General features: G+C 38.1%; 1 protein-coding gene across 5 annotated transcripts in view; it reads left to right on the forward strand.

Moving 5' to 3' along the window:
• The window catches only part of Cers6 (ceramide synthase 6), a 299,942-nt gene that overhangs the window by 177,913 nt on the left and 99,766 nt on the right, over window positions 1–22,263 (forward strand). For all 5 annotated transcript variants that reach the window (XM_004857610.4, XM_004857611.4, XM_087199926.1 and 2 more), the window contains exon 4: window positions 7,015–7,072. In XM_004857610.4, coding sequence (XP_004857667.1) covers window positions 7,015–7,072 — 58 coding nt within the window. The remainder of the gene's footprint in view (window positions 1–7,014; window positions 7,073–22,263) is intronic.

The raw sequence follows: 22,263 nt of genomic DNA on the forward strand, positions 1-22,263 counted from the left end.
AGTGTCAGGCATTGTGGCTCATAACCTGTAACCCTAGCACTCTGGGAGGCTTACACAGAAGGATCACAAGTTCAAGTCCAACTTGGGCAACTTAGCAACTTAGTGAGACATTGTCTCAAAATAAAAAATAAGAAAGGGTTAGGATATAGTTCACTGAGAAGGCCCTGGTTCAATCCTCCAGTACCAAAGCAGGAAAAAAAATCTGTGGAAGTGGGTATGTCAGAAATAGTATAAAAATGTCTTTGGAAGTTCTTTATAAACCCAAGGTGTACTGTACTTTATTGAAAGAGTATAAAAGCTGAGTGGAATATGTTGTACATTTCTTAATATCTTATGAAATCATCTGCTTACGAGTTTTGACTAGCAAATAGGTACATAAACCACTTTGTGCTTAGCAATAAAATGATTGATTTGTATAAAATGTCAGTAAACTCTATACTAATTTATTCCTAAATATTCTGTTTGTTTATCCAACTGCCTAATTTTACTTCATCTGTAATAATTTCTAAGATGTAGTAGGATGATTTATATTGTGTTAAATTTTGTGAAAGAAAAATTTCCATACCATAGAAAAGAGCTCTATTTCACACCGCTTTATGTACTTAATAAATGAGTTAATATTGTTCACTTATTTGTTTTTTGTTTAGATGATAAAAGAATTGAAGTGAGAAATGTGTCAAAATTAATTCTATTTTATAATGAAAAGAATCACACACAGTTTTTTGCTTGAGAATGTTTTGGACCCAATAAAAATAATTTTCATTGCTTAAACCATTCCAAAGTTGACTGTCTTTGATTCCAGGTTCTTATTATATTGATTATTTAAAATTTACATTGGCTGTTTTTGTTATACCTCTCCACTTTCTTGTTCATATTTGCATAGTTTCTGGAGATAGTTGACAAATTATTTGATCGTATATATAAATAAAAAGATAAATAAGACTCAGTCTTATTCTTTTAACTTAAAAGCAACTCAAAGGTTTGTGGCAATAATAGAAGATGTTGAACGGAGGTAAAGAAAAGGATGTCAAAAGACTGCAGTGCTTTCATTGTTGCAACACTCAGACAGGTGGCTTCACAGAACAACCAGCCCTTGATGTCAATCCTGAAGGAAGGATGGTGTTTCAGTAGGTGGAGTGATGAGTGCATAGGACAGAGAAGGGCCCCTGGGTAGTTTCTGTTGTTCTTAGTTGATAAAGCTAGTGTTATTTTAACTGCCCATTATAGTTTGGATCTTTAATGTCCCCAAAGGCCCATGTGTTAAAAGACTTGGTCCGCAGCTGTGGTGCTTTTGGGAGGTGGTAGAGCTTTAAGACGTAGGGCCTAGTAGGAGGAACTTAGTTCATTGGGGGTGTACCCTTGAAGAAGACACTGGGACCCTAGCCCCTCCTTTTCTCTGTGTTTCTTAGCTACCATGAGGTGAACAAGCCTCCTCCACCATAAACTCCCACAATGATATACCGGGCTGCCACAGGCCCAAAGTAACAGGGCCAAGCAACTGTGAACTGAACCCTCTGAGACTGTGAACCAAAACAAATCTTTCCTCCTTATAAATTGTTCATCTCAGATACTTTGCGATACTTCGTGATTATTGTAATAATGGAAAGCTGACTAACACACTGCCCTAGAGTTGAAAAGAAGTACCAATGCAATCCTCCCTTGTTCCAGATTTGCACTGAGTTATTTTCTATTCACTAGAGACTTTTCTCATGGTGTGATATCCATTTATATCCACGAAGTTAGAAAACCATTTTGCCTGAATACATGGTCTTTGATTTTCAGTTGTATAAAATCAGGAAGAGGCAACATAGCTTAATGGTCAAGAAGTTGGATGCTGGGATCGCACTACCTAGCTTCTAGTCCTAACTCTCCTGTATTATCTGTATGGCCTTTGGCAAATTATTAAAGCACTTTGTGCTAATTTCCTCTTCTGAAAGAAAAAAATAGGGATGACGATAGTAGTGCCCACTTGTTCTGTGAAATAGCTGTATTAAATAAGTTCTTATTTCTACAGTGCTTAGAAAACATTGTGGTACAGAGAAAGCAGTTCCTAAGTGCTGTGAATAAAATTACTTCTCTCTGCCTGCCCTGTTCTCCCTAGAATGGCATGGTGAGTTGATCTCAGGGTCTCCTCTGATTTTTTTTCTGTTCTGCCTTCTCTGTAGTTTAGGATCCCTGTGCCATTTGGATGACATTCGAAAGCAAGATATGAGACCTCAGCACTCTGATTCTCTGCTCGTGTGGCACATTTGATTAGCCTTGATTTTAACAGAGTCCTGGCCAGCCTTGTATAAAAAGCCAGATTCAGGGCCGGGGATTTAGCTCAGTGGTTAACAAAGACTCGAGTTCGATCCTTGGTACCAAAAAAAAAAAAAGCCAGATTCAGTGGGTAGTAGTTTTTACTAACTTCCTATTTAATTTTCAGGTTTGATGGATTTAAAAGCTTTCCATCTCCAAGAAAATATAGTACAGCATGCTGGCTTCTCTAGGCAAAGGAGTCTGCCCTGATCCTGAGAGTTTGACAGGGGTCTTTAAAGTCAGTGTTAGGTTTGCATTCTGGTTTTGCCCCTTCTCCACTGGATAGCCTTGGGTGAGCGGATCCTTGGGCCTCTGGTCCCAACAGAGCTTCCTCTTCTGAGGTCTTTGGGAGTCTGTGGTCCTTCTGAGCATCTTCTGCAGAGAGCTCAGGACTCAGCCCATTCCAGCTAAGTAAGCTAGCAGCCCTTCCTTTTTTTTCTTGCTTTCCAGGCTACAAAATAGGGTCACTGTCCTCCATACTGTTTTCTCATCCCAAGAGTTAGGCTTCACTTAAGGTCTCTCTTCTGCTGCCTTATTGGTGCATTCATAAAGGCACAGAGGAATATTTGTCTTCAATTGTATGTTTTTAGCCAAACTTCATCTTTGAGTTTTTATAATAATGTATTATCTTGTAGTCAAAACAATAATATCTTTTGTGACAATGAATTTAACTAATTTCTTCTTCATTGCATGTTTTCATTTAGCTTGAGGATTCATGCCTTGATTATTGTTAAATGTTTTATATTATTACTTAAGAACAATTGTATTTAATTAAGCAATGAAATTTAGGGGAATGTTACTAAGTATAGTCTTTTTATTTTAAGATTATACTTTTTTTGGTACTGGGGATCAAACTCAGGACCTTGCACTTGCGAGGCAGCAGGCGGTGGAACCACTGAGCTAAATCCCGAGCCCCTAAGATTATACTTTTTGAATCTGAAGTTTTATTTGCACCTTGATGGGTTTGAGTTGGCCTGAGCAATTTTTTTGTAAGTAACTTTTTAGTAAGCATTAATTAGTATTATATTTTCAGAGCTTTTGTTTATGAAAATATATTTCAAACTCCTTTACAAATGAAGGGCAGCTTGAATGGCAGTAGCATTCTTTGATTGAGTCTTCTATTTTTCTGGCATTTAGTAAATTTGGAGAAATTTACAACCAACTAGATATTTGCTCCTTTTACAATGACTCATTTTCATTTGATTTATGTGTTGACTTGTTGTTTTCATGCCTGAATACTGAAGGATTTTTTTAGTGTACTTTTACTGTAGGATTCAAAATTACTGTCAGAATACAGCTCTGAACTGATACTGTTTGGAATGCAATGTAGTTCTCTTCTTTAGTTCAGCTTTGTGTCTTTGATTTTGATTACTGTTTTAGTTCTTGTATTTTCTCAGAAACAATTCTAATCAGACTTTTTTTTGGTCCCAAGGATCTAGGATCCTTTCCCATATTTGGGCCTTATTAAGATGTTTGCCCTCTATCTGTGTCAATGATTTGATTTCCACTCTGCGTCCATGCCCACCCCCTGACCTCATGAGAGATTGTGTACTTCATTTATGAAATATGTGCAATGATCCTTTTTTTTTTTGACCTATATTCTCTTTTTATCTTGCCCAGCAATCTTTGTTTGATTTGCAGCACTCTGCTTTTGTTTTTGGAGATCATATCTTCTTGTATCGTATTGGTAATACCAAATAGTGCCTTAAGCTTACTTCTAATTCCTGCAGAAAGTCATCTTTAGGAAACCATTCTTCCTTTGAATCTTTAGCATGCTTTTTACTCTCCAGATTCAATACTTCTTAGTAGATTCATGCTGACATTTAGCTGTTATTTTTACTGTATTCCTGAATTTTGAAATACCCATCTAGGCCTGCTCACAGAAAGCATGCATGTGTTGTCCTTTGCCCCACCCTCTGTCCTCCTGCTTGTTAATAAAATTCCTCTTTAGCTTTCTGACCTTGTAGCAGGTTGATGTTTATAGGTGCTGACCCATTTTCAGTAAACTAAAAGAGTTTCTTATAAGGTAGCTATCTCTAATGCCTTGTTCTCTGTTACTTTATACAGTATATGAGTTATGTAAGAATGCAACACTTTCAAAACCATCTTGTCCCTAAATCTGCTTTTCTGCAAATACAATTGCCAGGGTGCAAAGTACTTCCCTTTCTAGTTATTTTTTTAAAAGTAGCAATCACTGACTGAGGGTGGGGAATGGAGGGTTTCCTGCCACTCAGAAAGTGCCATCATTCATAACTAAGAGCCGCCTAGCTTTCTGACTGATAAGGATTTTTGTGTTTCTGTTCAGGGTAGCAAAAAATGAAGAAAAGGAGATGCGCAGATAAGAAATTTCCTACTTCCTTTAAGGTTCATAACTTGTTTTCCACACTTCTAGTCAAACTTCTTAATATACTTTTATTCATTTACTATTATAAGACTTCTTCCCTAATTTTAGCAATAGGTTGAAGATCATGTTTTACTTTTTGTGCTTACATTCAGCTTTACTTATCTCTTTCCTTAGAGATATTTTAGGGGAGAGTTGGGAGAGTCTGTACTGCAGGCTGGCAGCAAGCATTTAAAACTGTATTTATAGGAGATGCTGCAAATAAAAAAAAAAACCTTTTTCATGTTGCAAAATGCTTGTAAATTTTGCTTCCTGAAGATACTTTGTGGAAATAAACTCTGCCTTATAAATATTCATCACAAGTTGTGATTCAAATGACAGAGGCATCAGTGTTCCTGTAATAGAACCCATGTCTTACGAAAACTGGGTCATTTTAGTGATGAAATAAAATGCATATACATATGTAATGTTAGGAATTCCAATAGCTTCTATAAAATTCTTATTATACATAAAAGTTGCTTACCACTGCCTGCTAACAATAGTCTTAGAGCTGAAACAGCTGTTATATATCATTTAATAAAGCATTTGCAAATTCACTTGCCTCCAAGAGACAGAAAGGGAAGGCAAATCTTTGGAGCAGGCTTGTTCCATACAATAAGGATAGGCAGGGACTACAGAAAAGTAGAGATTGGTACTGCCTTGAGTTATCTTTAGCGTTACAAACCTAGTTTCCCATTACAGAGATTGGACTGAGGTCAATGGATATTAACAATTTGCCCCTAAATTAGGAAGATCTATGGACTTAATTACAGTCAGCTACATAATTTGTAGAATACCCTGCAAAATAACATGTAGGACCCCTTGATCAATAATGAAGAATTTCCAGATGGTGACACCAGAGCCTTATACCAAACAAGGGGTCCTGTCTTCTGCATAAATCACAAGCCAATGAAGCCATACTGGTTTTAACTTCTGATCAAGAGTTTGTAGTCCAAACAGGGAGATAAGCACAGATACTCTTCGCCCACATCCATCAAGACATTGATAATGGAGATGGGGTTAAAATTAAGCTTTTTACTTTGGTACTGTGTAAATGAACCATCTTTACTTACATAAGAGCTTTTGTATGAGGTTTGAGAATTGTTGCTTTTCCATTCTTGTTTGGAAACTTTGGCTGAATCCTTCTTCCTTCCATCAGTTTTTATTGTTCCTTCTTGAATTCCAGTTTTATGGGTTGTTAGTTGGATTTTTAACCATGGAGTTCAAAGATCTTCTCTAAAAGTTCTGACTGAATTCCAGAAAGTTTGAAGCAAGAGGTTTGAAGAAGAGTTCTGCTTGTGAAAGTCTAAGGACACCTGTGTGTGCCCATAAGTCCTACCCAGTTGTTGGGAAACCCATATCATTATTCTTTCCCCCTGTCTGAATGTAACTGTCATTTCTTTCAGATGAGTTTGTATATCATTTGAATCCTCTTATAAAGTTGCTTTTTGTTGTTATCCTATTTGTAATTTTTATGTGACCTTCAAGCAGAAAAAGCGCTTTGGCTTCTGCTGGACTGAAGGTGACTAGTCACTTCTTCCTTTGTGTTCATTTATAAGCCACAGTCCAAGGTTCCAAAACAACATGGCTTCAAGAATGTTTAGTGACATTCATCCAGCTATTCCAGGCACATTTCTTCATATTCAGAAAGTACAAGAAATAAAATTGAGAATTGACTACTAGGGCAAGAAGTTTTTTGGTAATGAACAAACAAACATATATATACATACACACCTTATATTTTAAAATATTTAACACTAAAATCATTTAAAATAAAAGCAACTTTGAAACTTTTTCCTCTTTAAAAAAGTGGGTCTACCAGCTAGACCTAAATGGCATAAGGCTGTTTTTCACAGTTGTAATTTGAGCTCTTAGTCTGTATGCCTTCCTTTAGCAACATCCACACAGATGCTGATGAACAGTTGTTAATAAAACAAAAAAATCTTATGTAGTTTTAAAATACCATGTTTTCAAATAGATATGAAGTTAAGTCAAATTACTAGTATCTCAATCAGACAAATAATTCAAATACCTTCATATTGTTGAACTGTATCCCTTTATGAGTGATTAACAAGAAAAATTCACATGCTAGGAAAGGAGCAGCAAATGGGTGAATGCAGTATCTAATAAAAGTTAGGAAGGAATATTGATATTTAAAACATTTGCTGTGAGCCATGTGCAAGAATTTATATGTAGCTAGTGACTGCTCATCAAATTTAATCCTTGGTTATTTTGGTGGGGGGCAAATATAATGAACTGTTTTTCCCTCCTGCCTTTCAGAATATTCTGTGAGATATATAAACTGAATATCATCGAATTTTTTTAACTTTCTACAGGTGGAGATTTTCATTTTACCTGTATGTATTTACCTACGGAGTTCGGTTCCTGAAAAAGGTAGGATCTGTTAGATTACTTTATATAATTTCTATGTAACTGTAAATTATATCCCATTACAGTTCCTTCCATAGTTGTGTTTTCCTTGCTATTGCTTTGCTAAATCCTGCATGAAATAGGGCACCTTAATCTATGAAAGTAATTCTTTGTGGCTGTCATGGGCTTCTTCTGGGTTATTTTAGTGTTTGCTGATAATACTAATGAGTTAGGCTACTTAAATTCAAGACTTATGGAGACTTATTTTCTCATAGTGATGTTAACAAATTTGGCATAAGATGGGAAATTATTTTTAAAAGTACTTTACGAAGCTAGGCATTACAGGCACAAGCCTGTAATCCCAGAACACTGGGAGGACAAGACAGGAAGATTGCAGGTTTGAACCCAGCCTGGGCAATTTAGCAAGACTGTCTCAAAAAAATTTTTTTTCTTTTAAGGGATAGGGATGTAATTAATGCAAAGGCCATGGGTTCAATCCCAGGCACTGCCAAAAACATAAAATACTGTATAGAACTAACCTCTAAAATATTATCACTGTTATTTTTATTACAAAAATATCTCTGAAATAGGACACGTGCCAAGTGGCATGCCTTAGTAGTAACCTTCTTATAAATATTGACATGAAAATTTAAAATGTTTTTTAAAAAAATTTGAGTTATCAAATGTTGCCTACCTATAGTGTATTTTATTATAAATAGCAGTTTTCCATTATCGCAGTTTCCTAAGGGAAACAGTCTTTCAAACTTGTCTTTAAAAAAATAGAATGGTTGTAGGGCATTTATACTTACAACTTTACTACCTTGGAAGAGGAAATAGCATCGGCGGGTATTTCAGGAGAGTTGTGATTCAAGGGAATGTGTGCTTGCTGACCAAGGTCAAGATTGGGAATTCACGCCAGGTTCTGTTGCTGAGAGGCTCTGCTGGAATGAAAGGGAAGATAGGCGGCCTTACCTTGCCTTGTTCCCAAGTCTTCTGGGCATGGTTTGCTTTAGCTGTCCTACGGTAAGTATGGCTATCTATCATCAAAGCAGGAAGCACTTTCTTGGACACTTAGCTCTGGCTCACTTTGTCCATGAACACACTGAATAGAATGAGAATAGCTATTGTTCACCAGCCCTGAGTGGACTGTTTTAGGGCTGTAAGAGGACTTCTCAAGAGCATGTTTGCATGGAACTTGTTTTTCCTTAAACTCTGTCGATTTCATACCAGATTCCTTTCAACTGCCTCTGGTTATAACAGATGTTTAGAAAAGGAAAAAAGAGTTAGACATAGCTCTGGTTGAATTAATTTGTATTGGGGGTTTCTGGCTGTAATGCTGTCTAAGCATCATTTTGTTTTGGATCAGTTATATGGTTCTGTGTTCCTTAAAATGTACGATAGAAATGTGAGCATAGAAATCATGTGACTGAAATACCTGTGGAGCATTTCATAAGCCATCTTGTCCTACCCTCTTAATTCACAGTCAAGGAAGCAGAATTCCAGAGAGGGTAGGTGGCATTCTGAAGGTTACACAGCTTGTTTATTAAAGACCAAAACACAGAATCTTCCATGGCTTTCTGACCACTTTACCAGCCTGGTCTAATTTCAGTATGATTTCCAAGTGATTTCCTTATTTGGTTAAGTTAGAAAAGTTGACACAAGCAGCTCTTCCTTCGAATTTATATAACTTTAAATACTTCAATAGATATTTATGATGTTTTTATCAACTTTCTTGGAAAGGATAACATAATTTACCAATCTAAACCAAGAGAAAAAAATATTGTGGATTCAGCATCAAAAATAATTTAAGTAATTCAGATTTTCACAATATTGTAAATATTTTTAAATAAAATACATGTTCACCAAAAGATCATAACTTTATCCTCATGTTCAGATTTTTCTAAAAAGAATAATGTGAAAATTCTCACAATCCCAGAGTAATGGACCGATTTTAGGAGGTGGGAGACTATCACTACCTCTTATTCCCACCATAAAAAATGTGATTTTTTTTTTTTAACATGAGCTTTCTTTTACATGGGCTTTTTTTTTCCATTAGAAAATTCCTTGCAGTTTGCATACCCAGGTCCTTTCTGCCTTTAGATAGAATAAACTTGTTATGATTCATCTTCTCAGGTGGATTAAGTAGGTATGTTTTCTACCCTTAGAGAGTAGGGAAGTAGACACTATAAAATATTTATTTTACAGACATGTAAGTCAACTCTTAGGTACCAAATCATTACTAGATTCGTACAAAATATTTAAATAGTTTAAAGTAATCCTGGTTCCATATAGTCTGCTCCAGTTATTGCTGTACATAAGTGACTGTGCTCATAAATACATTGGGCCGCAACAAATACTTTTGTAAAAGAAGATTCATAAATACTTGAGGTACTCTGAAGTCCTAACATAGAGTATACTCAAACAAATCATCGAAGTTTCCTAGATTCTGAAAGGAACCACATATTATGCTTTTAAAAAGCTATCTCTCATATACAGTTCCTTTTATTTTTATGTATCTATGGGAGTTTCTATTGGGTGGAATCCTTTAAATACTTTTTTTTTTTTGGTACTGGGAATTGAACTCAGGGACTTGCTCTTGGAAGGCAGATGCTATGTTGCTGAGCTACATTCCTGGTCCCTTTAAATACTTTTGAGTCCTTTGATTTACTCATTTAAAAAGATAATAATAATGTTACCAGAAGGCAGTATATATTTATGTTGTTCCAGAAATCTCAGAGAGAAATACACGGAGATACAGAATTCAGGTAAAATAATAAAAGTTCTACTTGCAAGCAGGCAGGACTGCCATAAACCAGTCTGGTCAGTATCCATGCACCCCTTTGTTCAGTATTTCCTTTTTATATCCTTTTTAGCCCTTATCTCATCCCTAGTGGTCTTTGATGTGTAAATACAATTCCAGTTCCTGTTTACAAGTCACAGACACAAGATAAGCACATATACATTGTAAATTCATCCAGGCATTGCAACTTGGTTAGGTTAATGAAGTTACTGGTTAAAGAGTCAGATAACTGTCACCTTAAAGTCACGTTAAGTAACAAGAGTTACAGGAAAAGCAAATCTTAAAGGAACACATTACTTATTTTACTTCTACAACTACCTTAATATTCAATCTACTAAGTTATCTAAAACTTTTCCCTATCAGTGTGCTACTAGAATTTAGGTAAATATGTTTCTTATAATCTACATGTTAAGCTAATTTATTTCCAGCTTTTTGACCATGTGGTACATTTTATATTACAATTCATTTTGCGCACATGCTTGGATATAATTAAAAGAAAGTTACTCAGGATATTCCTGTACCCAACTTCATATCCATTTGGGGCCAATTAGAAGACAGAAACTGCAAGAGGTATTTTGGAGTTGTTATAATGTGAAAAATCATTAACCAAGGGAACTACTAAGTCTGTATTCCTCAAGGTAATTGAATTGCTAACTGTGGACTACTGGAGTTTGATGAGATAAAGAGCTTCCACTAGGATATAAATCAAATCACTGCTTCTTTTTGAGGGACTCTACCTATGAAGTCAGATCAACCAAACTAAACTGTGCCTAGCAATACAATTAATTTACGCTGTGGTGTAAGCTCCTTTGTCATCAAAGACCTGTGACAGTCATTTCAAGAACTGGCTTTTTCCATTAGAGCTGTACTGAGGTGTTATAGAGATAGTAATAGTGGGAAGATGGTACCCCTCTGAGGACCAAGGGATTACAGGAAGAGGTTGGCATTGGCAGAACCTAGGCGCTCCAGGGAAGAGCTACGGAGCCTGATAAAAGTCTTCTAGGGTAAGGATTCTGACCAGCTGGTGACCCCGAGGGAACACAGTGAAGCTGGCTCTGAGAATGTGGAGAAACTACAAGCTGGAACCAGCTGCTGCTACTGCAACCAGCTGCTGCAATAGAGTGAAGATACATTGCCAGGGGGATTATGAGAGAATTGGAAGGAAAATAGAAAAGAGCAAGTCATATTTTCCTCTTGCAGCCTTCCAGCTCCCTTCTTTTGCTTCTGAGGGGCCATACTTGGCAAGGCCTCAGCTCCTTAGAGTCGGCAGAAGTGTAGTTTGCAGAGTCCAAGCTCTGGGCTGAGAGCAGCATCTCTGACCAGCTCAACCTTACCATATTCCTACAGTCTGTGATGTGCCTTCGTCACCAGCTAGTATAAGTCTTTGCTTTAGTGGTAATGAAAATTAAAAATAAATGGCAGTATGAATTTATAGGTTGAATAAAGTCAGAGAAAAATACTTGGAGCATCTGGAGGAGGCACACTCTGATGAAGAGGATTAGACTGTGCCATGAGGGTAGTCTCAGTCACGTGAGCTCTGTCGGAATCTAAGGTAACCATAGTTTTAGGGCAAGGATACTTCTGGCCAAAGGTGGTCTGTCTCGAAGGGTGATGAAATCAGCTGGGTAAATTTAGGGCTTAAACATGCTTTGCTGACTTTTAGACAGACACTTCCTAAATGACTAAAATGCCTCTATGCAGAGATGAGAAAGATTTGACCCAGCATTTCACAAAATGAAAGTCAAGCTTTGTTCTAGTTTTAGTTACCTGCTAGATATTGAAGGCCCAAGTGGAGAATCAGTTTTTGGTGAAAACCACTCCTAAGTCACTGTGAAAACCACTTCTAAGTTGCTGTCTATCTTAGAAGAAAACACAAATCATGCTTTCAATGAATAACGAGTTTGTCAGGAGTTTGTCCTCTGCCCCTGTAGTGGTCTCTGACTGTGTCATGTCTGTGTTGCTCTGGTAACTTATTATAGTTTATTACATTTACATATCCTTGCTGCCACCTATTATGCGGACTTCATGACAAACTACCAGGTGAAAACTCAAAGTTCAAAAGCATTCTCCAGACTGAGCCCTTTGGCCATTTGTTGGTTTGGACTTCCCGAGTCCAACCTGAACCAAGCTGAAGCCTGTGATTGTGTACATGGCTGCTTTTCAAAGATCACTAGTAAAAGCAAATGTTCCTCTGGTGTCATGTTTCAAGATACTCTCTTTTGTTTTATTGCTTAGTTTGGTATCTTTCTGAAAGATAACTATCTTTTTGCCTATTTGAGGGTGAAAATAAAATCTGTCTGGGCATTGGAATGTGTATCCATTTTCATAGCATACCAGCATTGGGATGAGACTAAGGATTGAGTCTCCCATATTTCTCATTTCAGAAAAGAAAAAATTTTCAGAAACAAGGGTAAATTGACTTGCCTGAGACAAAACTGGAAGCCTGTCTTAGAGACTTTAGACTCTCAAGGTCAGTTTAAGCAAAATAAAACAGAAAATAAGTTTAAAAAACTAGCAGTTCAACTTACTGTTGCTTTTTAAAGCTAGTAAGTTCACCCTATTCATTATTTTAGTCTTGTCAGTATAGAAGAATATTTAGATAGAGTCAAGATGGAGTAATCAGTCTGGGTATTGCCAATTGTTGCTTATTTTGACTCACGTTCAGGTGCAGTTATGTTCTGCTCCCTGAAACTTTTTTTCTCATTTCTCCTGTAAAATTGGGAAATAATGCTTGCCCTGACACTCTCAGCTTGTGTGTGCAGGAGTGCTTTGGAAATTATAAAGTATTTAGAAAGATAAAGCATTACACTAATTATTACAGATTGAGAGATGGGCTGTGCTGGAAATTGTGAATGCCTAAATGTACCATAAAATCTTAAATTTAAGTACTGCACTGAGAATTTAAATACTATACTGCTGCTTCCCTCAGTAAGATCCCTTGTGTTGACCATCTTTTGATACTTACAAATAGATAAACATACATTCTGGAACATAAATGATCTGGACTGATTTTAGGAAGTTCTTCAGTGCCCCTCCCCTACTTGCCCTCTTGCATATTTTCTGATTACTTTCATGCATTTCACTTGCCTGACTCCATTTTCTTTCTTTTTTTTAATTGACTTGTGTGGCTGGCATTCCAGCCAAGGAGAACATCCTGAGGACAGTGAGAAACTAGGGATAATGAGACACAGAGTCCCAAAGAGGGAGTTGGAAGACTTGGGTTGGAGGTCCAATTGGGCCATTAAATAAGTCTCGTACTCTCTCAGATGTAATCGTTCCATCTCTAAAATTAGTAATGTGGACCAACATCACACCTTTCAGCTCATAGCTCATAATTCAGTGAAGAAATTAAAATCATGATAACTGGTGCAACCTGCTTAGAAGATAGTAGTAGTAAGGCAGAATCATCATATGTTCATGGATTTTGACCTGGTGATCCAACTTCTGTAAATTCATCCTGAGGAAAGAAACGCACAGAACATGGGTGTGTAGAGTTATTTATTACAACTTAAAATATATCTGAATAGATACACACATAAAATAGCAAATCCAAAACAAAATTTTAAATAGTCTTAATGTTTGATATTAGTAGAAGCATTTAAATTGTGATCAGTGACAAAATTGCATGCAATTCTTTAAAAATAACTATAAAGTAACTCCTATATATTTATAGTCCTATTCAAATGTTTAGTAGAACTTTACATGAAAACAAATAACGAACTCATTTGTACATTTTTTCTGACATAACTATACATAGATAAATAAGGACAGTGGGTAAAAGTGGCAAAGATTCTTTTTAGAGAAGTAGAAAAATAGATGTATCTTCAAAAATATATTTAATATTTTCCTTTCTGTTACACAATTCACTCTAAGATGTAAGAATTAGGATGGAAATGATTATGCATAGATTTAGCTATACCTGGATAATAAAAGTGCATGAAGTTATGAATTTTGAATGGAAAAAATAAAAATTAAAAGTTGACTTCCATTTAAATGGCAAAGAAGTACACAATTTTGGTTAAAAAAAAAAATTCAGCTGCAGTTCTTCCTGCCCTAGTATTTGAATTTTCTCTTGGAGGGTCCCCTCACAAGATTGTGGTGCCCAGAATGCGTTGGAATGACCATACCATAGCTCTGTAAGGCACTTTTGTAGTTGTCTTTGTGTCTCTGTTAAGGTGCAAGCTCTGTTTCCATGGAAGATTTGCACAGTCTGCATTAGGAAATAACTTGAACTCTTCATTCTGTGAAGCACTTTAAAAAGAATTTTTCTCACTTATTTGGAATGGGATAATGACTTGGAGGCATTATTGGCTTATTGGACAGCTAGGGTGGAATTTTGAATCAATGGTAGTAATAATCACAGTCATAATAATGGTAATTATACTGTATTGAGCACTTGCTACAGACCAGGCATTATGTTGATCACTTAACATTTATTTCTCATGTGTTATATAACTCAGCACCTTATCCTTATAGAAGAAGAAACCAAGAACCAAGGCTTCTACAGGATCAATAATTTTCATAAGATCACTTTGAGGGCTAAGGGCTGCTAAAATATAAATCTAGATGTTTTAGTCTACAAGGATGATTAGGACTAGCCAGTTAACAATAAAAGCTAAGGGTTTTCTTTTTTCTTTCAGCGCTAGAGATCAAACCCAGAGCTTCACACATGCTAGGCAAATGCTCTACCACTGAACTGCACCCCCAGCCCTAAGCTCTTTCTTACGACTTTTATTTATATTAAGACTACAGAGTTAAACTTAGTGATTATATTCAAAGAGCCCCAATTAAGCACCACATTTCCTTTATTTGCTGTTAATTGTACTCATACTGGCAAAACTGTGAATTTCTGGCTGCTGCATTCTCAGTATTTTTTTGCATCATATCAGAAATTATCTGATTTTCAAATTATGTATAGAAATTCCTTGTTATACATACAGATATGTGACACAGTGTTTTTTTCTTCTCTATGATAATATATTTACTTTGTGTGATGTGACTAGCAAACCATTAATATGCTAGTCACAGTAAGCAGCTGATTGGGACAAGTTAGTATTTTGTACCTTGTGAGAAGTATGTTTTAGGTGAAATTGTGCCTTTCCTAGGAAAAATTAAAGCCCGTTCAGATGATAAAGGCATTTCATCAACACTGAAGTGATGGCTTATGGCTCCTGGTTTAATAAGATACAATACTTTTTTTTTTTTTGATACCGGGGATGGAACTCGCCTTGTGCTTGCGCAGCAGGCAGTGAAACCACTGAGCTAAATCCCCGGCCCCTTGATACCATACTTTTAATTTCAGTTGTATGAAATTTCTCTAAAGAGTGTTGAGAAGCCTTTTTTTCACAGGTCGTTGTTGCATTAGATTCAGGCTATATCTGGAGAGAGAGAGACATTGCACTGACAGCTTTGTCCAGGCAGTGAGGCAGAAAGAGTTAAGGGTCTCATGAAACTGGAATGCATTTAGGGGGTTGGCAGGGGTGTTAGTTACTTTTCTCTCATTGCTGAGACAAAATACCTGGCACCAAAAGTTAAATGGGGAAGGGGTTTATTTCGCTTACAGTTCATAGAAGTTTCAGTCAGTAGTTGGCTGGCTCCAAGACAGGAATGGTGAACAAGCATCACAGAGGAGAAACAATGATGGACAAGGTAGCAAAGGTAGCAAGAGGCCTTCACTAAGTCTTCTTGCCTTTTTTATCCCATCCAGACTACCAGATGCCAAACTAATCACTCATGCTCAGTGGTTTAGGAATCACAGGCCCTTAACCTCAGCATCACACATTCCAGATCCAACTACTTCTGAAAAAGAAAGTCCCACCTCACCCGCCTGAGGCTTTGAGGGTGGGATATCTAAACACAAACCATACCACGGGGTTAAGGGGAGCTCCATCTCCTAGTACAAGTGATGACTGCTAACTTACTGAGTGATACTTGCTTTTCTATAATTATTGTAAAATCTCTTGGATTTGGATTTATCAAACCATCATCCTATCTTTTTAGCACACTTCATAATATATCGACTTTGTAGAAACTCCTTTAATAAAAAAAAAAACAACTTACATTTCAGAGGCTACCAAAATAACACTCATGCAGATGTGTTCATTATTAGTCCCCTAAAGGCAGACTTTTCATGAATTTAGAGCAGCGCTTGATTATGAAAAACCGTGGTCCTCATTTACATGCTGTGACAAAGCTGGCTTTACATGCTTCCTCTGGCTGCGAGCAGTACCTGAAAACTGGATTGCATTAGTATTCACTCCCTGTCTCCATGAGGAGTAGAGAACTAGTAAGTCACAATAGAATCCAGGTCATTTGAGATGAAGTATTGATCTGTCTATCAAACTCTGTACCTCCACATTCACTCTGCATTAGCTGAATCATAGTCAGGGACCTCTCTGACACGCAAAGAAAAATCATTTCCTGAATTCAACAGGAAAGACATCTTTTTTAATACTGGGGATTGATGCTAGCGACACTGTAACACTGAGCTACATCCTCAGCCCTTTTTAAATTTTGTATTTTGAAACAGAGTCATGCTAAGTTGCCCATGCAGCTCTTTAATTTACGGTCCTCCTGTCTGATCCTCCCTGATTGCTGGAATTACAGGTGTGTGGTCATTGGCTTAAGAAATGGCTTAAGAAAGCATTATTTTTATTCCAGTGTGTTCTAATAAAATCCGAGTGCTAATGGCTTTCACATACACCGATCACTGTAGTAAAACATTTCCCTTAACAACAATAATGAAATGAAGCAGGTGTTTTTTGCATAAAAACAGCAGCTTCCTGGGGGAAGTAGTTAGATGGTTTATTTATGCTTGTGACACTGGTGTTCTTTCTCTGAAGTGAAGGCCTAGTTTTGTTTCCTTGTGTGAGGGTTGGGGACAGGAGTGCTTGGGGCAAGAACTTGACTTGGAGCAGAGCTGCAGACATTCTGATCCAGCCAGCTCATTCTCCTGTTACAGCTGTGTATGTGGTTCCAGAGAAACTCTAGTTCCAGATCATCTGGTGCTGGATTTGCTGCGGTCCCCTGGAAGGTGGAACTAATGGCTGTGTTTAATGTTTTGTTTGCCTCCTTTCTTAAGATGAGAAAAGGCATCTGGCAGGGGCCATTGCTGTCATTGTTTAAGATTTATTAAGCAAAAGCCTGGAGATACCAGACACCTTGAAACTATCTCAAAGCATAGAGAGCACAGACACTTTGTGCTGAAGGAATTTTCAGCTTCCCTAAGGAAGTGAACAATAGAAAGGTTAAGATAACTTTTTCAGGCAAAAGTAATCAGTATTGATAGTGGTTTCACTGAAGAGAACCCATGAGAGAGGCTGCTGCAGTGAAGGTTGGAAATGTTCTTGATAAGAGAGGCAGTGGCCTAAACACATAGATATACACATGCAGATTGGCACCGAATTCCTTGCCTTAGCTCTGTGCACTTTGTTATATGTAAGTTATACTTCAATAAAAAAAAATGTAATGGTCTCTGATATTCCTATAGCTGCCATATAAAGTAGTCCCTGCATGTTGCTAAGTGGAAGTGTGAGCACAAAGCATTTGAGGATCAAAAGCTGTGATTGAAAGGGCATCCCATTCATAGCTGATACTGAGACCTTCTATTCATTACCCATGGGAGACACTGGTCTTTGTCCTTCCTTCTTTCTGTCAGTATCAGCTGAGCACTGTTCTGTGGACAGCAGTTATACTAGGCACACTGGAGAAAAGAGCAAGGCATTGTGAATCCTCTACCTCAGATGATCATTGACTGATGCTCACACTGCTCTTCCCTTTGGTATCATCAGAGCATAGGAATTTAATTCAGTTTAGTTGATGCTTATTAAGCATCTATGCACAGACATAGTGCTGGATGCAGGCTAGGGAAGACATAGTTCCTGCCTTCAAAGATCTTGCAGTCTAGCAAAGGAGTTAAGATTTACCTAAAAGTACTAATGATGGGAGGCTTTGTGATAAACAGAATGTTGGACTTGATGGCTAGAGAACTTAGTTCTCCTACGTGTCCCCATTTTAAAGACACCTGGTATTTATGTGGAAAGGATACCCTTCCTTCTCCTCTTCCCTGACTCTAATCTGTGGTCTCTCAGCTCTTCAGCTCATGGCTCTGCCTCTTCCCCATTCTTTTCTGTACCCTTTTCTTCCTTCACATACCCAAAATGGTGAATGAGTAGAACCAAGAATTAACGATGATGGTGGAGAGCCATTTTGGCACCCCCCAGGCCCATCCGCATTATGAATTTCTATGAAATTACATCCACAACACTAGTCATCAGAGCCTACCCCAGAGCCTCTGACATTATTGTTATTTCTTTACTGTTGTATCCTTTTTGTAAGCAAGATGGCTGCTTAACCATTGGTCATCCCCACAGTCTCTCTTCACCCTTCCCTGCACCACCTTCCTTCCTTTAAAACTCCAGGAAGATACCGCACCTACCACAAGTGTGCTTTTTCTTTTAGATATTTATTTTGATTAAACTGGATTTAATGAGTTTAACTGATTTGTTCTTGAGGATTGTGCTCTGGCCTCTCACAGAAACTGTACTGAACAAAGTCCCCAGGTTTCCTATGGCCATTAGCACCTCTGACAAAGACAAACACGGGATGAAACTGTCCCCCAGTTTCTATACCTAGCTCGTGTTCCAAAGGCAGGCTGGGTACATGGATACCACTGGGCTTACTTCCATAGCATCGCTCTGACTTGGAATAACCTTCCTTACCTTTACCCAAAGGGATCTCCTATAACTTAAGACCTTTAAATTTGTACTTCAGTGCACATATTGCTAGGTGGTATTGAGTGCATATAAAGCATCCAGCATAGTCCATGAGCCATGAGAAGTGTTCAGTAAGTAGGAATCGCCATTATGATTATGATAGGCATGATGTGCTCAATAAAGACCGGCAAAGTTCTGATTAACCAAAGACACATAGTTCTGTAGATTACTTATTCTAACTTACTGAGCATAACTTTTCTAGCTTCCTCTTCACATAAATTTGAGTCATAAAAAATCTCACTCTTAATTAGCATACTATTAGAAGCTGGGCATTACAACCCAGGCAACATAGCAAGACCTTATTCCTCAAACAAAAGCCATTGTATATTTTATCTTCCCCTACTCATAGTGGCAATGGGAAGACCAAGGAATTGATAGGAGTGCAGAGTGGACTTCCTCTGAATAATAGGAAAAAATGGTACTGTGAGAGAAAGTGTTAATTTTTGGCTCTAATTATTTAAAAACCTGTTTTGCCTGCTAAGAAAAAGTATTTTATTTAGTAGCTGACTCCAGTGAATTCATCACTACTTGGCATTTCCAGTTCAAACATTTAAGCACAGATGAATGGACTTAGACTAGTAATAGCTTTGCATGCTGTTCTATGAAGGTACCTTGCTGGTTGTGCTGGAGTACATTTGAGATGTGCCTGTTTTTTTTCACATTGTGTTCTCAAAGCATTTGTTTAAAGAAGTGATATTATGTTCACTTACTTCGTCCTCTCACAAGGCCTGACATCCTGCTAATTCCCAAGTTCAGAGGGAAGATGTGAACGTACTGAATCTCCAGTACGGCTTCTCTGGAGGATTTGTGAACTCAAAATTCCTGGACCTTCCTGCAGAGCTTCTGATTCCGTTGATTGGAAGCCTGAGAATTTGCATTTTCAGTAAGCACCAACGTGGTGGTGATTGTGGTGGTGGAATAGGGACTTCACTTTGACAGCTACTGTGTTCCATACTGATGCCCAGGAAGGCTAGAAAGGCTAAATCCTCACTTACCACATGATTTCATTTTCTGTGGCTGCTGTAACAATGCAAACTCAGTGATTCAAAACAATACCAATTTGTATTCTTAAGGCCATGGAGGTCAGAGTCTGATATCAGTTTCCCTGGACTAAAGTTAAGGTGCTGCCGGGCTGTTTTCCTTCAGGAGGCTGTGAGGGGAGGGTCTTTGCCTTTTTGAGCTCCCAGTGGCCTCTGTATTTCTTGGTTTGTGGCCCCTCCTTCTACCTTCAGAGTGCAAGTGTCCAATCTCTGCTTCTCTTATTGTAGCTCTTCTCTTTTGGGGTCAACTGTCCCTCTGATAAAAAACAGGATATCTCTCTGTCTCCATCTCTGTCCCTGCCCCCAACCCCCCCCCCACCCCGCCATCTTCAATCACACCTGGAAAGTTCCTTGCCCCACAAGGGCCTGACATACCATGAAGGTCCATCCCCATCTCTCCCGATCTCTTAGCTGGCATTCCCTGGGAATTCAGAGTAAACTGCCATGTGGTGCATTTCAAGTTTCTCACGTGAAGTGGAGAGGATTTGCAGGAGGTAACATACCTGTGTCTGCCATAAATATTGATTTAAAATTCTATGGAGAAAAATTTAATTAGATTTTAAATTTTTTACTTTAGTAAGTTTTTCCTACTGAAGCACTACAGACTCCTTCTATATGCTTAAAGACCAAATAAGCCTATAAAGGATACAACTTCCTCACAAGTACACTTGACATCTTGGCAGCACATGAGAGATACCATGATGGTGGTGCAGATAGACCTCTAGGATTGGAGAAGGGGAAGGAGAGTATCGAACAGGGAGCTCAAGAAGTCTACACTGAGGATGTGACATTGGGGATGGACAACGAAGGCGGCACAGTCAACAAAGATTGAAAAAGGAGGGAAAGATAAAGAGTATCAGAGAATACAGAATGTAGTAAGGCTGGGCCTCGGGGAATGTGTGTTAGGAGTCAGCAAGTATGATGATGGTGACAGACAAGTGGGCCAATGGGGAAGGCCGTGAGAACCAGCTCAAGGTCTTAGCTTCTGTTTAGTAGGGAAAGAGGTAATAAACCATGGAAAGGGAGGTGAGAAAAATCAGCTGTTCACAGTGTGCAGAATGAATGAGAAATAGCAAAACCTGGAGGCAGGGAGACCTGTGTGACTTACTACGGCTTGGCTTAGCTAGCTGTGGTCTGTGGCGTTTGCCGATAAGCAGGTAAGAACTGGTTCTCGCCTGTCCCTTGTGGGTTTGTACTAGGGACACCCAAGGAAGGTGGGCAGGAGGCCAGTTTCACACAAGTAGACGATTTGTTGTTTGTTATAAGGCACTGAAAAGGTAAGATTGAGTGTAAAAAGGGAAAAGCAGAGACAGGCAGAATGATCTTAGTATATTAAAAGTTAACTCCTCAAAGGGAAGAAAAGAAAAAATTTTAAAAAGTCAAAAATTTAAAAAGACTTTTCACCCACCAAACCCCAGAAGAATGACTACTTATTACCTGACATAGATGTGGCTATTTCCTTTGTGACCTTTTCCCACAGGGAAGAGAAAATACTTTTTCCTTCAAGAGGCATCCACATTTAATGAAGATAATGAATGGCTTATTTTTTTTTTATTTATGGTACTGAGGACTGAACTCGGGACCTTGCACTTGCACTTGCGCAGCAGATGGGGAAACCACTGAGCTAAATCCCGACCCCAGAATGCCTTATTTTGAGAGCGGAGAACTGCCTCTTAGTGTGCTCCTCCTTCCCCATTACTGGAGCTTGAACCCAGGGACTTGTACAGGCAAGGCAAATGCTCTACCACTGACTATGCCAAACCCTAGTTTGTTTTTTAAAAATTGTTATGCTTAATGCACAGTAAAATAATTTTAAAATATACTTTCATTCTGTGGTATTTGGACGACGGAAGAAGAAGGGCATCCAGCCGTGACAGACACATGCTTCCTCAGCCTACTGCCTTGAGCTGTGGTGAAGCCTGTAGTGTGATATTTCATTGATCTTCTGCCTGAGCCACTGAGGTTTGTGTTCTGACACCATTTAAAAGAGAAGAAAACAGTGTCAGAGAGGTTAAGTAACTTCAAGTGGCAGAGCTGGCATTCAGCCCTGGGTCCTGTGATTCTTCACCCACATTCATCATAATTAAATGGCCTCTTGCTTTGTCTCAGTTTCAGTCAAGTCCTCAAATAGTCCATGATGATACATTATGCCTTCATGTGGATAATTTATGGTAGGAAGAAGGGTGAGAAATAATTTTTTAAAAGAATACTTTCCGCTTTAAATTTTCACTAAAATTCTGTAAGCTTGGGGTTTCAAGAAATTCTGTTTTTATATTTTTAACCGAGAAAACCTTTTATCTTACTGTACTAGAAAGTAGAACATTCCTTCCTCCCCCCATGATGCCCAGTGCCCCTGTTGTGGACTCCGAAGACCTCTTCCTGTGCTTGCCCTGTGGAGCTGCAGGTGCTTTCCCAGTTCCTGAAAAGAAATACTCAGTGTATACTTGTTGCACTAGATCTGCTCTTTGCCCATGAGGTAGACGAGGTTAAACTGATGGCAATGCCATCTTAAGTAAAGTATACAGAGAATTGAGCAATTTTCAAAAATAGAGAAGAGGAAAGAAGAAATTGGAAAATGGACTTCCTTAACTTGCTTTTTTT

Source organism: Heterocephalus glaber, unplaced genomic scaffold, assembly GCF_053883595.1.
Source record: "Heterocephalus glaber isolate CG9 unplaced genomic scaffold, H.glaber_assembly_v1.0 deba00000347, whole genome shotgun sequence".
NCBI classification, from domain to species: Eukaryota; Metazoa; Chordata; class Mammalia; order Rodentia; family Bathyergidae; genus Heterocephalus; species Heterocephalus glaber.